The sequence below is a fragment of the Pteropus vampyrus genome, unplaced genomic scaffold (genome assembly GCF_000151845.1).
Source record: "Pteropus vampyrus isolate Shadow unplaced genomic scaffold, Pvam_2.0 Scaffold303, whole genome shotgun sequence".
Taxonomy (NCBI): domain Eukaryota; kingdom Metazoa; phylum Chordata; class Mammalia; order Chiroptera; family Pteropodidae; genus Pteropus; species Pteropus vampyrus.
In genome coordinates, this window is record NW_011889084.1 from 1,767,232 (window position 1) to 1,780,392 (window position 13,161).

The following is a 13,161-nucleotide window of genomic DNA, read 5'->3' on the forward strand; positions in this document are numbered from 1 at the left end:
CGTCAGTAAGAGAAGTGGGAGAGAGGAGAGTTGCGTGAAGACAGGTGAGTAAAGACAGGTAAGAGGGGGTCTGGGAGGAAGAATGAACTTACTGGGATAAAATCATTTTTCATGGGTTCATTTTAGAAGCATTTAGCTAGTGCTTCCTAGCTGGTCTCAGGCTTCCCCGCATTCTAAGTCCACCTACAGAGCTGGTTACAATGCATATTCTCAGTCCTCTCCTCGGGAATTAGGTTGGGATGAGACCCCAGGGAGCAGCATTTGTAATAGGCACTGCCACTCACTGGGTGCAGGGGAGCATTGTCTGGGGAGTCTGCAGGGCCATGGAGAGATGGGAGCTGGAAATTCTGAGGAAGAGTGAAGGGGTTGGTGGGGGCCAGATAGGTGGCATGGAGAGCTAGCATGTGGGGTCAGACATGCTGATACACTCCCACTCCCCCCACACAACCAGGGCAGCATCAGGGGACCCCCTACCCTGGGCCGTGAACTGGGACAGTGACACCCACTTTGCAGAATTGTCATTTCCCATTCGACCTGGGGCTTGGCCCCAGTGCTGGCATGGCCAACCTCAGCTTGCTTGTTGGACCACTGGGAGCTGTGATTCTGGTCCTGGTGGCAGCTAGGAGTCTTTTGTGCTGCCATCCAGGACCAGGAGAGTAGAAGACAGGAACAGCTCCTGAAGGAGTCCCATCAGGACCCATCACACAGATGGAGGGCCCCTGTAGCCACTTGGCTTACTCCTGCCCCATTCAGGCTGAGGGGCCCTGGCAGCCAGTGAGTGCTTCCTAGGGGGATAGCCACATGCCCACTGTTGATGATAGCTCTGGGTGAGGTGCTGGCTGGCTCTCAGAGTCAAGGCTATTGGGTGCAGTGAGGTCATCAAATCCCCAGGCTTCCCAGAGTAACCTGAAGAGCTTCTGGGCACCCAGGATGAGCCATCTCTCCCAGATACCTGTGCCCAAAAGCCACTGTTGCCCCCATCCTAGTAACAGGTTGAAGGAGGGAGCGTAGAGGTACTAGTCAGCAGAGGGGGAGACTAGCCCACCTGGACCCTAGGATGCAGGACATGCCAAGAGCTTAGTGCTTGGACACGGGAGCCAGGGGGAGCTGGACTCCAGCCCAAGCCACCTGCTGGCTCTGTGGCCTTGGGCAGGTTCCTCGCCCTGGGGCCTGTTTCCTCATCCACATAGAGGAGCAGAGCAGCATCCTCTCCAGGGCTGGTCTGAGCATTATCTGGTAAGATGTCGAGTGAAAAATGCAGGTAGAACGCTGTCCCTCCGCCACCTTGAACATTTAATTCTCACAGAAACCCCATCCCTGCAGCTCAGGCCACTGGCCTCCTGCGTCATGTTTGTCTCTGGGACCGTGAGCCCCTGTAGCCCCTGTCACATGCAGTTGCAGTTGGCGGTTGCCCTGGCAACAGCTCAAGCAGCAGCTGCTTCCTTGGCTTTGGGGGGTTGCGGGGGGAGCAGCCCCTTCCACTCAGCTAGAGAGTGAAGGGGGGGGGCCTGTGACGCTGGCCCCCGGAGGAGCTTGGTTGGCTATAGGGGCAACAGCTTCTGGAAGCGTGTGCTGAAGCTTGCTGAGCCCCTATCTTTGGAGGTAGGCTCCCAGGAGCAGGCACTGATAGGTGTGGCCTCATTTCTGGTACCTCTGTAAGGGGACAAACTGCTTGTTCCTCCTGTCTGGACATGGTGGCCTGAGCTAGTAGAGGGTATAGACCCAGGACAGCAGCCCTGGGGCACCAGGAGACAGATGAGCAGACACAGCTGGGAGCAAAGTCAATTTAGGTCCCACCAGTTGCCCTGGCCCCAGCTCTCCCAACAGAACTTAAGATTCTAAAGAACAGACAGCAGATGTTAATGTGGATGTGGTTTCTGAGCAGCAGCCTGGCCCCAGGACTGGCCTGGGATGCAGGGCAGAAGTGGTCTCATCTGGCTCTCCCACCACTAACTGCCTGTGACATCCAGGCTAGTAGCTTAATCTGGCTGAGTCTTCATTTCCTATTTCCTCAAGTGAAAATGACAGCAGCTCCCTGCTTAAGCTGATATACCTGGCCTGGAGGCTCCCTCAGTAAGTAGAGGAGTTCACATCAGCTGGGAAGGCGGACCTGGGCAGCCAGTGCAGAGGCCCCATGTTGTGCTGAGGGGAACATGGTGTGTCCTGTGCACCAGAGGCCAGCAAGCCTGGGCAAGCAGCCAAGGGGTGTGCACCGAGCAAGAAGAGGTGGCCTGGCAGAGGGTGTGCACTTTGCCCTGATAGTTTTCAGGAAGAGCAAGAAGAGCACCCTGGAGTTTGGGGGAGGCACAGGGCTGGTTAGTACACAACCAGGGTAGAGGTGGGTGCCTGGCCGGGCAGTGCAGTGGAAGGGGAAGGCTGTCATCCTACCCTTCTTCTTGGGGTCTACAGAGGACACTGAGCCCCCCTGGAGGAGGCATGCAGGTGTCACCTAGAGCTGGATCTTCTCCCCTGCCACAGTCTAGCTTGACAAGGGGAGTCTAGTGCCAGGAATCTGTAGGAGCAGCAAGGTTTCTGAGGGGAAGCCTGGACCCTGCCACCTGGATAGAAGGTATCGCCATTACTCAGAGGTGCCTGTTGCTGGAGTCACTGACTCCAGCCCTTCCCAGGGCTGCAGACTAGCTCAGTCTGAGCCTTGTCCCCTACACATGTTCTGGTCCCACAGAGCAGAATGACCAAGACTGAACTGGATTCAGGGGACTCGGGCAGGTGGTTGCCAGGCCCAGGCTCCATTACTCCCTTGGCAGAGCGCCTTTCCCTGCCCTAACTGTGACATCTGAGCTGCTCCAAAGTATGATGCTTTGGTTGCTATGGCAACATGGGGCACTGGGAGCAGGACAGGGAGAGGGGGTTGTGGCCCCATACTCAGCACCTTCCAGACAGAGCAGGGCTTGCTCCGTGTTCTCATTTCCACTGATTGAGAAGAGCAAGCTCTGCTTTGAGGGATGAGGATGAGGCACTGGCCCCACTGCGCTTGATGGGTAAAGACCCCCAGAGGCCCCTCCCATGCATCCTGGCCATGCAGGGGTAAAAGCACAGACTTTACTGGGCACTACCACCACTTCTTACAGCCTTGTCCCATTTCCAAAGCCATCATGCAGGAGTCTCCCATTTTGCAGATGGGGACATGAAGGCTTAAGCAACTTGCAGGGCGGGGGAGGGAGGGTGGGCCACAGGGCCTCTTCCTTCCCAACTCCCTGCCTCCATGGCCATGATGGTGCCAGGGCTCTCCACCAGCCACCATTCCCCGAAAGGTGCCCCCTCCTCCTGCCCCCTGGTGGTCCAACCAGATTGTTCCCAGGAACACAGCTTTTGTTGGATTTGGTTAATTCAATAATTGCTTGATGCGACTGTATGGCAATGCTGCTGAATGAATAGATGAGCCAGGGCTGTGTTTTCTGTCCGCAGGTCACTCACCATGTCCAGCTTGCTGGAGATAAAGAGCAGCGTGCTCAGGCAGGTGCAGGCCTGCCCCTCTTTCCGCCGGAAGACTGAGGAGGAACCGGGGAGCGCCAGCACTGACTTGCAGGAGCCTGCCACAGGGGCCTGGTGGGTGCCCCACAGCCCGGGGGAGCCTGGGAGGGTCTGAACCCAAGGCTGTGGACCTCTTGCTCTGCCCCAAGATGTGCCTTCAGTAGTGTGGGCTATCAGCTGGTCCTGGGTGGGGTGGCACATGCTGTGAGCCCTGAGCTTCAGGGAGGTTCTGCTGACCTTGAGCCTGGCCTTCTTTTGCAGGAAACCTGGGGATGGTGTGGAGTTCTTTGCCCAAATTCGCCTCATCCTGAAGAAGGGGGAAGGCAGACGGGGCCTGCCATGCCCTGAGGTGAGGACAGGGCTTGGGTGCTGCGTCCCACCTGCCACCTCCAAGTATGGCCTCTACCCCCTGACTCATTCCCTCCCTGGAACCCCCCCAAGCCAGCTGCAGGATCCCCACCTTTGGAAACCCTAACCCTAGTGCCCCACTCACAGGTCCTCTTGCGCAGCAGCTCACCAGCTCCCGCCGAGCCCATGGACCCAAACCGTGGCCTGAGAGCCCTGACCCAGGAGGAGGTAAGAGGGATGCAGGTCTGGCCCCAGGGTCGGGCTGAGAGCACCTACTGTGTGCTAAGCCCAGTAAAGATGGGAGGGGGTGGTGGACCAGGCCTCCCAATGTAAGCAAGTAAGGAGCAGAGGTGAGGGGTAAGTAGGGGTCCTTGGTGGAGGGCTGGGCAGGTGCAAAGGCACTGAGGCAGGGAGTCAGCTCTGCCAATGGGAAGAGCTGTTGAGGGCTGGGGGTTGGGCATATAGGGGGTGGGCCCAAGGAGCCTGAGGGGAGAAAGAGTGCTGGCAGGGGATTCAGGGTGTGTTCCTCACCCCACCCACAGGTAGAGATGCTCTATGAGGAAGCCTTGTACACCGTCCTTTACCGTGCAGGGACCATGGGCCCCAACCAGGTGGATGACCAGGAGGCCCTACTGCGCTACCTTCAACAGGTGAGCCCCCTTAGACCTGCCTACCCTGCTCTAGGAAGGACTACCCCTAACCTGCCCCCCCACCTGCCGATGTCACCATCACCTGAACAACACACACAGATTCACCCCATGTACACAACACATAAGTGTGTGCACAGGCAGGCACACATACAGGCTAACAGGCACACCCAGAAGGATGGACAGACAGACACACACCCACATGCGCAGAGCATAAAGAATAACAAACTGATGGGTGGGCAGACCCATCTTTCCTCCTCACTTATGTGTGTTCCCCACCACCTGTGACATTTATAGTCAAGCATCCCTAGCTGGAGCCATGCTTGAGGTCCCCAGGATGATGGTCAGCCCCACTTTGGGGGGCACTTAGACCCTCACACCTGTCCTCCCTCTGCAGGTGTTTGGCACCAGCCCGGAGGAGCACACAGAGGCCATTGAGCGTGTGAAGAAGGCCAAGGTAAGGCTGCTGCCTACCTGGGCAAAGCTGACCAGCCACAGTGCCCATGTGTAGGAACTTGGGTGTGGTGGGGGCATAGGGCAGGGCCCTTTCATGTCCGCACTGAGCCCCTAGAGGCCCCTCATCACCCCTTTGCCCACAGGCCCCCACATATGCCCTGAAAGTATCTGTCATGCGTGCCAAGAACCTGCTGGCCAAAGACCCCAATGGTGAGTGAGGACTGGCCGGGACCTTAGTTGTGCCCAGACCTGGTAATCATGGAGGAGAGGATGGCTTGGGGTTGGGGGCTGAGGCACCTGCCATGTTCCAGGCTTCAGTGACCCGTATTGCATGCTGGGCATCCTGCCGGGCTCGGGCAACCCACAGGAGCCAGGCCCGCACAAGGAGCAGCGCTTCAGCTTCCGAAAGGGTGCCAAGCGTGGCAGCCCACTGCCAGCCAAGTGCATCCAGGTCACCGAGGTCAAGAGCAGCACCCTGAACCCTGTCTGGAAGGAGCACTTCCTCTTGTAAGGCCCCTTGCCCAGCTGGGTGGCAAAGGTGGTAGGGCAAGAGACTTCCTGTGGTGCCAAAGCCAGTCTTAGCAATACATTTGGGTACCTGTGACCAGAGGGTGACAGCTCATAGCTGTATGTGGTCTCAGTGCTTGCCCCAGAGAATTGAAGGAGTCTGGTCACAAGCCCACTTTCCAAAGGAGGAAACAAGCTCAGAGAAGGGCATCATGTTCCCATAGCCACACAGTCATGATTCGAACCCAGGCAACCTGTCATGGACCCCTCCCTGTAGCTCCTGAATTTGTCCTAGCCCCAACCTTGGGCAGAAGATCACCATGGACCCTCATGGGTATCTCTCTCTGTTCTTGTAGTGAGATTGAAGATGTCAGCACAGACCTGCTGCACCTGGACATCTGGTATAGGCCCCTATACTCTGCAGGCAGGGAGTATGGGTGCCTCTGGTCTGTGGGGAGTAGGGTGGGGCAATCAGGGCTGGGCTGGGTTCCAGACAAGCCAGGTCCTCTCCCTCACTCTGCCCCAGGGACCATGACGATGAGGTATCCCTGATGGAAGCATGCAGGAAGCTAAATGAAGTCATTGGCCTAAAGGGAATGAGCAGGTACAGCAGGTGGGACCCTGGTGCCCCCCAGACGCTGTACTTGTAGCTTACCCACAGGGGCCAGCAGGTGGTAGCTCCCCAGGGACCACAGGTGTGATGCCCACCCTGCTGTGCCTAGGTATTTCAAACAGATTGTCAAGTCAGCCCGTGCAAATGGAACTGCTGGGCCCACGGAAGACCACACGGATGACTTCTTGGGGTGCCTCAACATACCTGTCTGGGTGAGTGGTTGCAAGGGCTTCACTCGGGTGCTTCGCCAGCCTGGGACGCTGCCTGTGGCTATGTCACCCTCCAAGCATTTCCCATCCGTTCTGGGCTGGAGGTGGGGGGATCATGCTGGTGGGGAAATGGGAGAGACAGCCTTCTGGGTCCTCTGGTGTCCAGGCACGCTTGAGCACTCACTCTGTGATAGTCGCCCGTGTTCAGTGGGAGGTGGAAGCCTTTGTTCTCTCCCTAGTCCCACAGTATCTGTGTGAGAGGGAGGGAGCAGCTGGAGGAACAGCCAGTCTGAACTCTTTGCGCAGGAAGTGCCAGTGGCTGGCGAGGACCGCTGGTTCAAGCTGGAACCACGCTCCAGCGCCTCCCGCGTGCAGGGAGACTGCCAGTTGGCCCTCAAGCTGATCACCACGCAGGTGGGGAGCGGTGGGGAACATGGGGATCCCCGTCCTGCACCCCAGCCAGAGCAGGACTGGTGACGGGCGGATTCTGCGTTCCAGAGGGACACAGGCATGAGCCAGCGTGGGCGGTCAGGCTTCCTGTCCTACCTACTGCTGCTCAGCCGTCTGCTGCAGTTCGAACACCGAGCCCAGGAGGTAGCGGCACCCTTGGGACCCCGGGGTGGCCCGCCATGGCCTGAGGAGGGCGAGCTGTGGGGACTGTGAGCGGAAGGGGCTGGGGGTCTTCCACCTCCACCCACGCCCAGCCCTTCCTCCAGCCTAACTCGAGCAGCTGGCGGGGCGAGCTCAGCGGGCCAGCGGCGACCGTGCTCTGCCTGCATGGTGCGCAGAGCAATCTTTCAGAGCTGCAGCTGGCGGTGCTGTGAGTGGGCGGGGCGTGCGATGAGGGGGTGGGACCGTGAGTGTAAGTGGGCGGGGCAATGAAGGGGCAGAGCCATGAGTGGGCGGGGCGCTTGGGGTTCTTTGGAGGATACAGCTAGGTCCGGGACCGGCCCAACGCTGCTGCCCTGGCTCTGGGCCGGACCCCCACAGGCACTGGCAAGTCAGCAGCCGACATCATCAGACCTGCACCCTGGACTACGGCTACCTGCTGGGGTTGCTGGAGGACATGGAGGCGCACTGGGAAGAGGCGGCCTCCCTGCCCCAGGAGCAGGTAAGCTCGGCCTGGTGCCCTGAAAATGCTGTTCCGGGAAGGTGTGCTGTGGGCCTGCTCGGGCTAGGGCAGGCAGTGAGGGGCAGAGTCCTGTCCTCGTGGAGTACATGGCCCGCAGGTGCGGTAGGGGGATGAAAACAAACAGCCGGACTGCATGATATGGGAGAAAGCAAGCAGTATGTAATACCGAGATAGGGATGTGATGGAAGGAGGCTGTGCATTTCAACGGTGAGCAACAGAGGAAGTGGGTACTACAGAGACAGAGCAGAGGGAGCACAGGGTGGTGCAAATGCCTTGAGGCGTTTATGCTGCCAGGGGGAACTATGGAGGCTGAGGATGGAGAGGCCAGCAGGAGAAGGCACATGGGGTTGGAGGCTGCTCCTTGGGGCAGAGCTTTGCTGACCGCTGGCCCCACTATGGGGAGGGCCTGAGGGGTCAGCTCTGAAGGGCCCTGTGTCCCCAGGAGGAGAGTCTGGCTGACAGCTTCTCTGCCTTCTCTGAGTTCGCGCTGCGGCTGCTGCGCCAGCTCCGGGACTACTTTCCTGCCACCAATAGCACAGCCGTACACCGCCTGGAGCTGCTGCTGAAGTGGGTGTAGCTACTGGCACCTGGTGGGTTAGGGGCCTGGGTGGGGCAACCCCCAGTCAGCTGTGGCTCCTCACCTAGGTGTCTGGACAAGCTGCAGCTCTTCCAGCCTTCTTTGCAGATCTGCCCTTTCGAGACTGAGCTAAACATGGACATCGCTGCTGCCCTGAAGGTGTGTCACATAGCCTGGTCTGGGCTAATGTCCCAGCCCCTGCCCCACCCACTAGCCCTGAACTTGCTGTAGCACACACCTTCCACCCGCCATTGCCCTTCTTCCCTCCCACCCACCACACTGCACTGCCTTGGTCGCTTCTCTTGCAGAGAGGTAACCGAGAATGGTATGACAGGCTCCTGAACGCCAAGAGTCCTCGAGAGCAGGTGCAGCTCAGAGAGGGCATGGCCATGGGGGGTGGGAGTGGGTTAGGTGCAGGCCAAAAGGTCAGTGTGAACAGTGCTTCCTTGTAGTCAGGGTTGAAGCGCCTTGCCGGGCTGGTGGAGCTGGTCGACACCGTCTATGAAGATCTGCAGTCCTGCTATGGCATCTATGCCAGCCTCTTCCACAGGTGGGACCCAGGGCTCTTCTTGCTGCCCCCATACCCAGCCCCTCAAGTGCTGCCACTAGGGCCAGGGAATGGGGGTGAACAGATGTCTGAGATGTGTCCTTTGCAGCATCATCAAGATTGACTTCTTCACTCTCACTTTCCGGCAGCTGGAGCGTCTGGTGAGGCCGGGGATGCGGGGTGCGGGTGGGGGTGGGGGGAATGTGGTGGGGACGGCTCTCCTGGCTGGGAAGGAGCCTAGGTTTCTTTGTTGCTGGCAGCCTGACTCTACCCTTCTGGACAGGTGGCTGAGGAGGTGTGGGCGCTGACAGAGGAGCTGAGCCCCAAAATGACCCTTGAGGTGGCCTCACGACTCTTCGAGCTCTACCTAACCCTGGCAGACATCCAGCGCTTCTGGAGCAGCATCCCGGGCCGGTGGGTGTACAGCCCCACCTGCTCCCTCCCCACCTGTCCCTTTCCCCAACCTGTCTCTATCCCCTCTGCCCCTTTCCTCCACCTCTCCCTCTACCCCCACCTGGCCCCCTCCGCCACATGTTTTCAAGCCTCTAAGAGGGCTCTTGAACAGGAGCCCAAAGGCCCCACACAGGAGGCTTTCCTGGGTGCCCTTTTGCCTGGGGACCCTGAACCATGCTGGCTCAGGGTGTCTGAGTTGGGTGTGCTCTGATGGCTTCTTGCCACAGGGATAGCCACACCCTGGCCCTGGCTGGCATCCATGCCCCATTCCTGCCTGCTGTGAAGCTTTGGCTGCAGGTACTGAGGGACCAAGCCAAGTGGAGGCTTCAGGGAGCTGTGGATGTGGACACGGTGAGTAAGCACCCAGGCCCAAGGGTACTGGGATTCATCCAAGGCCCCCCAAAACACAGGCCTCCACCTGCTTTCCCAGCTGGAGCCCTTGGATGCCTCTTCCAAGCACAGCAGCTCCGCAGCCACTGCAAGTCTCTGCTTCAGCCACATCCAAGAGCTATGGGCTTTCCTGGCATGGCCAGACTCTGCCCAGGCCCAGGGGCTAGGCACCCAGCTCAGCCAGGTAGGGACCATGGCCCAAGAAGAGGTTGGCATCTGGAGGGGCAGCAGGGCCAGGGGATGTGGCCCAGAGTTCCCAAGCTTCCATGTCCCACCAGGATCTGTGCGAGGCTGCCCTTTTCTACACTGAGCTCTTGCGGAAGAAGGTGCACACTCAGCCCAGGGCCACGGGCGAGACAGTGAGTGAGCCGGTGAGTGGGCTGGCAGGCAGGTGGATGGGGGCAGGAGGCCAGGTGGGGCCAACACAGGAGCACTGATCACTCCCATCTGGCACATCTCTCCAGCTCTGCGTGGTCCTCAACAATGTGGAGCTCCTGCGCAGGGTCGTTGGCCAGGCACTGCGAGGCCTGGCGTGGTCGGAGGGGGATGCAGGGCTCGAGGTGGGGCTCCCGCGCCCCCTGCTCAGCTGCACACAGGCCCTGGATGAAGACCTACAGCGGGAGGCCCGCACCGTGACAGCACACCTGACCTCCAAGGTGGGCAGGGAGGGCGGGGTGAGGAATTGACTGCCCAGCCCTGTACACCCTACTCCATTCAGTGCTGAACACTGCTCTCCCTCAGATGGTGGGTGACATCAGAAAGTATGTGCAGCACATCAGCCTGTCGCCTGACTCCATCCAGAATGATGAGGTGAGTGCCTGACCGTTTGAGGACTCAGCCGGGTGGGGAGTGTGTGTGGTGGGGCCCAGGTGCATTCTGGCCCTGAGAACCCTGCCCACAGGCTGTGGCCCCGCTCATGAAGTACCTGGACGAGAAGCTGACTGTGCTGAACACCTTGCTGGTGAAGGAGAACCTGAGCAGGTATGGCATGGGGCAGGTGGAGCAGGGTTGGCCGGGGTCCAGTCACAGATGCCGAGTGTCCCTGCAGGGTGCTTGAGGCCCTTTGGGAGCTGCTCCTGCAGACCATTCTGCAGGCACTGGGTACCAACGTTGACGTCTCTGCTGACTTCTACAGCCGCTTCCACTTTACTCTGGAGGTAGGGCCCAGTGGAGGAGGACCCCTGCCAAGCTCCAGGGGGAAAGGTGCTGCCTCTCTCCTTGGCCCTGCTGCCAGGATGCCTGGACTGCCCAGCCTGGATTTCTCCTCTGGAAACCCACAAGGGCAGCATTTCTTCCCTACCAGCCCACCTGTGTCAGAGCTGGCTACCTGTTAAGATAGCTGTCTGGCCTCAGGCCCTGGCATTATCCCAAGCTTCCTGGAGGCTTCTGATGCACCTCCAGTGTGCTCTTCCCTGGGCTCTCCAAAGCCTGGTGTTGCTCGAAGTTCCACCTGTCTCAGCCTACTGTCCCTAGCACATGCCATGCTCTGATACTTCTCCCTTCTTGCCCTGCCTTAGGCCCTGGTCACTTTTTTCCATGCAGAGGGCAAGGGTCTGCCCCTGGAGAACCTGAAGGATGGAAGCTACAAGGTGAGGCCTAGCCCCAGGGCCTCTGACGGAAGGGGATGGCATGGATGCTGCAGACCTGAGTTCAGCCACTGCCTTGCAGTAGCCCCTGTGCCTTCAGGGGCCTGCAGCTGCGAGGAGTTGCACTCAGTGGCCAGTCTCACCAGGTGCCCACCTATTTCCCTCCTCTTCCTGCAGAAGCTGGAAGAGGAACTGCGCCTACACAAGTGCTCCACCCGTGAGTGCATCGAGCAGTATTACCTGGACAAACTCAAGCAAGTATGTGGCCCAGGTGTGGGCATGGGGCTTTGCTCCAGAGCCTCAGAGCCCCTGAGCTGGGCTTACCAGCCCATGGGCCTTTTTGTAGAGGTCTCTGGAACAGAACCGGTTTGGGCGCCTGAGCATCCGCTGCCACTACGAGGTAGCTGAGCAGCGGCTGGCGGTGGAGGTGCTGCACGCTGCTGACCTGCTCCCCCTGGATGCTAACGGTGAGAAACAGAGGTATGGCAGGGCAGAGGCTGGCCGGTGGGAGGGCAGTGGAGTCTGCTCATGGCCCTGCCCCTGCCAGGCCTGAGTGACCCCTTTGTGATCGTGGAGCTGGGCCCACCACACTTCTTTCCACTGGTCCGAAGCCAGAGGACCCAGGTCAAGAGCAGGACACTGCATCCTGTGTATGATGAGCTCTTCTACTTGTGAGTGTCATCCCCACCCACCCTCTGCCTGCCTGAGCAGGGAGCAGGGCTCCAGGTGACTGCCGTCTGCTTGTAGCTCCGTGCCAGCAGAGGCATGCCGCCGCCGTGGCGCCTGTGTGCTGTTCACAGTCATGGACCACGACTGGTTGTCCACCAACGACTTCGCAGGGGAGGCGGCCCTCAGCCTGGGCAACATTGGTGGCATTTTGCGGTCCCAGATGGGAGGGAGCACTAAGGCAGAGCAGCCCGTCACCCTGCACCTGCGCAGGCCCCGAGCCCAGGGTGAGTGGAGGTCCAGGGGCGGTAGGTTCAAGGGTTGGCAGGGCCTTATGCTGTCCCCACCCCCCTGCCCACAGTGAAGTCCACACTGAGGATGCTGGAGGGCCGCACCAACAGGGAAGCGCAGGAGTTTGTCAAGAGACTGAGGGAGCTGGAGAAGTGCATGGAGATGGACCCCTGAACCTCCTGCAGCTGCCAGCCCCAGGCCTTCCCCAAGTCCCTGTGGTGTTGTCGTCTCACTGTGGTCAGCTTTGTGCAGCCAGGGCTTGCGGTGCCCCCTCCCTGCTACGTGGTGTGCGTGCTGTGGCTGGACGCCCTGACTCTCATCTGCCTTGGTGTGTCCATGTGGTGTGTGCTGTGAACTCCTTACACCCAGCAAGCCCCACCCCGAACCCTGGATCTAGGTGGCCAATTCAGCAGAGCCTGGCTAGCAGCTGCCTTCCTGGACGCAGAACGGAGCAAGCCTGGTTGCCAGGTGAGCTTGCCCACCTGCTTCCTCAGGTTCCACAGCCCTAGGGCAGGCTGGTAGGAACAGGATTCTCAGTGGGTGACTTTGTTCCCCAGGGGACATTAGACCACATCTGGGGACATTAAGCTGCATCTGGGGACATTTTTGGTTATAACTAGGGGCTGAAGAGGGTGCTACTGGTACCAGTGGACAAAGGTCAGGGATGCTGCTCAATATCCTGCAATAAACCAGACAGCACCCTCCCCGCAGCAAAGAGTGGTCGATCCCCACTGCCCAGTGTCGCAGCAGAGCTATTTTAGAGGAATCTCTGTCTTTGTCTCTCTTGGGGTGGGGTGGGGTGGGGGGCGGTAGTTCACTAGGCTGAGAGGCAGGAAGGCGAGGGTTTGAGTCTGAACAACCCAAGCTTGGAGAGAAGCAGCTCCCAGGGCCCCAAGTCGAGGGAGAAAGTAAGCAGCTACAGTATTCTCACCCTCTCTGGGCTCTAGAACCCTACACCCAGAGGCTGTGTAGTGGAGAGGTTTGCTAAGAACTGCATAGGTCTCCAGTCCTGGCCCAGGACAGGGTCCCCTGGGTCACTTCTGAGGCTGGTGGGTTAGTGTAAAGGGTTTCATGCTGATCAGTCGCCTGTCTGGCTTCTTTCATGCCACACACACATATCCCAACAAGACCTACTCCACAGCCCGCCACCCCTACAGCACCGACCCTTCGAGGCAGGGTCTGCCTCACTAGAGGGTGAGAGTCCCTCCAGCCCCCAGGCCAAATACAAAGAAACAGGCTAACACTGG

General features: G+C 59.4%; 1 protein-coding gene across 1 annotated transcript; it reads left to right on the forward strand.

Moving 5' to 3' along the window:
- The first annotated feature begins 3,311 nt into the window (after positions 1-3,311).
- BAIAP3 (BAI1 associated protein 3) lies at positions 3,312-12,595 on the forward strand. The gene is made up of 33 exons (XM_011376827.2): positions 3,312-3,567; positions 3,754-3,841; positions 3,988-4,068; positions 4,383-4,490; positions 4,885-4,944; positions 5,087-5,153; positions 5,255-5,450; positions 5,807-5,851; positions 5,977-6,054; positions 6,173-6,275; positions 6,579-6,686; positions 6,771-6,866; positions 6,989-7,092; positions 7,263-7,383; positions 7,847-7,971; positions 8,050-8,140; positions 8,290-8,346; positions 8,434-8,531; positions 8,638-8,689; positions 8,812-8,942; positions 9,209-9,332; positions 9,412-9,555; positions 9,650-9,742; positions 9,836-10,027; positions 10,113-10,181; positions 10,273-10,352; positions 10,420-10,528; positions 10,889-10,960; positions 11,135-11,215; positions 11,304-11,424; positions 11,505-11,628; positions 11,705-11,910; positions 11,985-12,595. Exons 1-33 carry the CDS (start codon positions 3,437-3,439, stop codon positions 12,086-12,088), a joined length of 3,459 nt encoding a protein of 1,152 aa, XP_011375129.1. The 5' UTR covers positions 3,312-3,436; the 3' UTR covers positions 12,089-12,595.
- Positions 12,596-13,161: the final 566 nt, after the last annotated feature.

Coding starts and splice junctions, on each gene's coding strand:
- BAIAP3 (XM_011376827.2), top strand. CDS start 3,437: ATGTCCAGCTTGCTGGAGATAAAGAGCAGCGTGCTCAGGCAGGTGCAG. Junction 7,093..7,262: donor GAGCTGCAGCTGGCGGTGCT/GTGAGTGGGCGG, acceptor GGACCCCCACAG/GCACTGGCAAGTCAGCAGCC. Junction 9,333..9,411: donor GAGCTGTGGATGTGGACACG/GTGAGTAAGCAC, acceptor CTGCTTTCCCAG/CTGGAGCCCTTGGATGCCTC.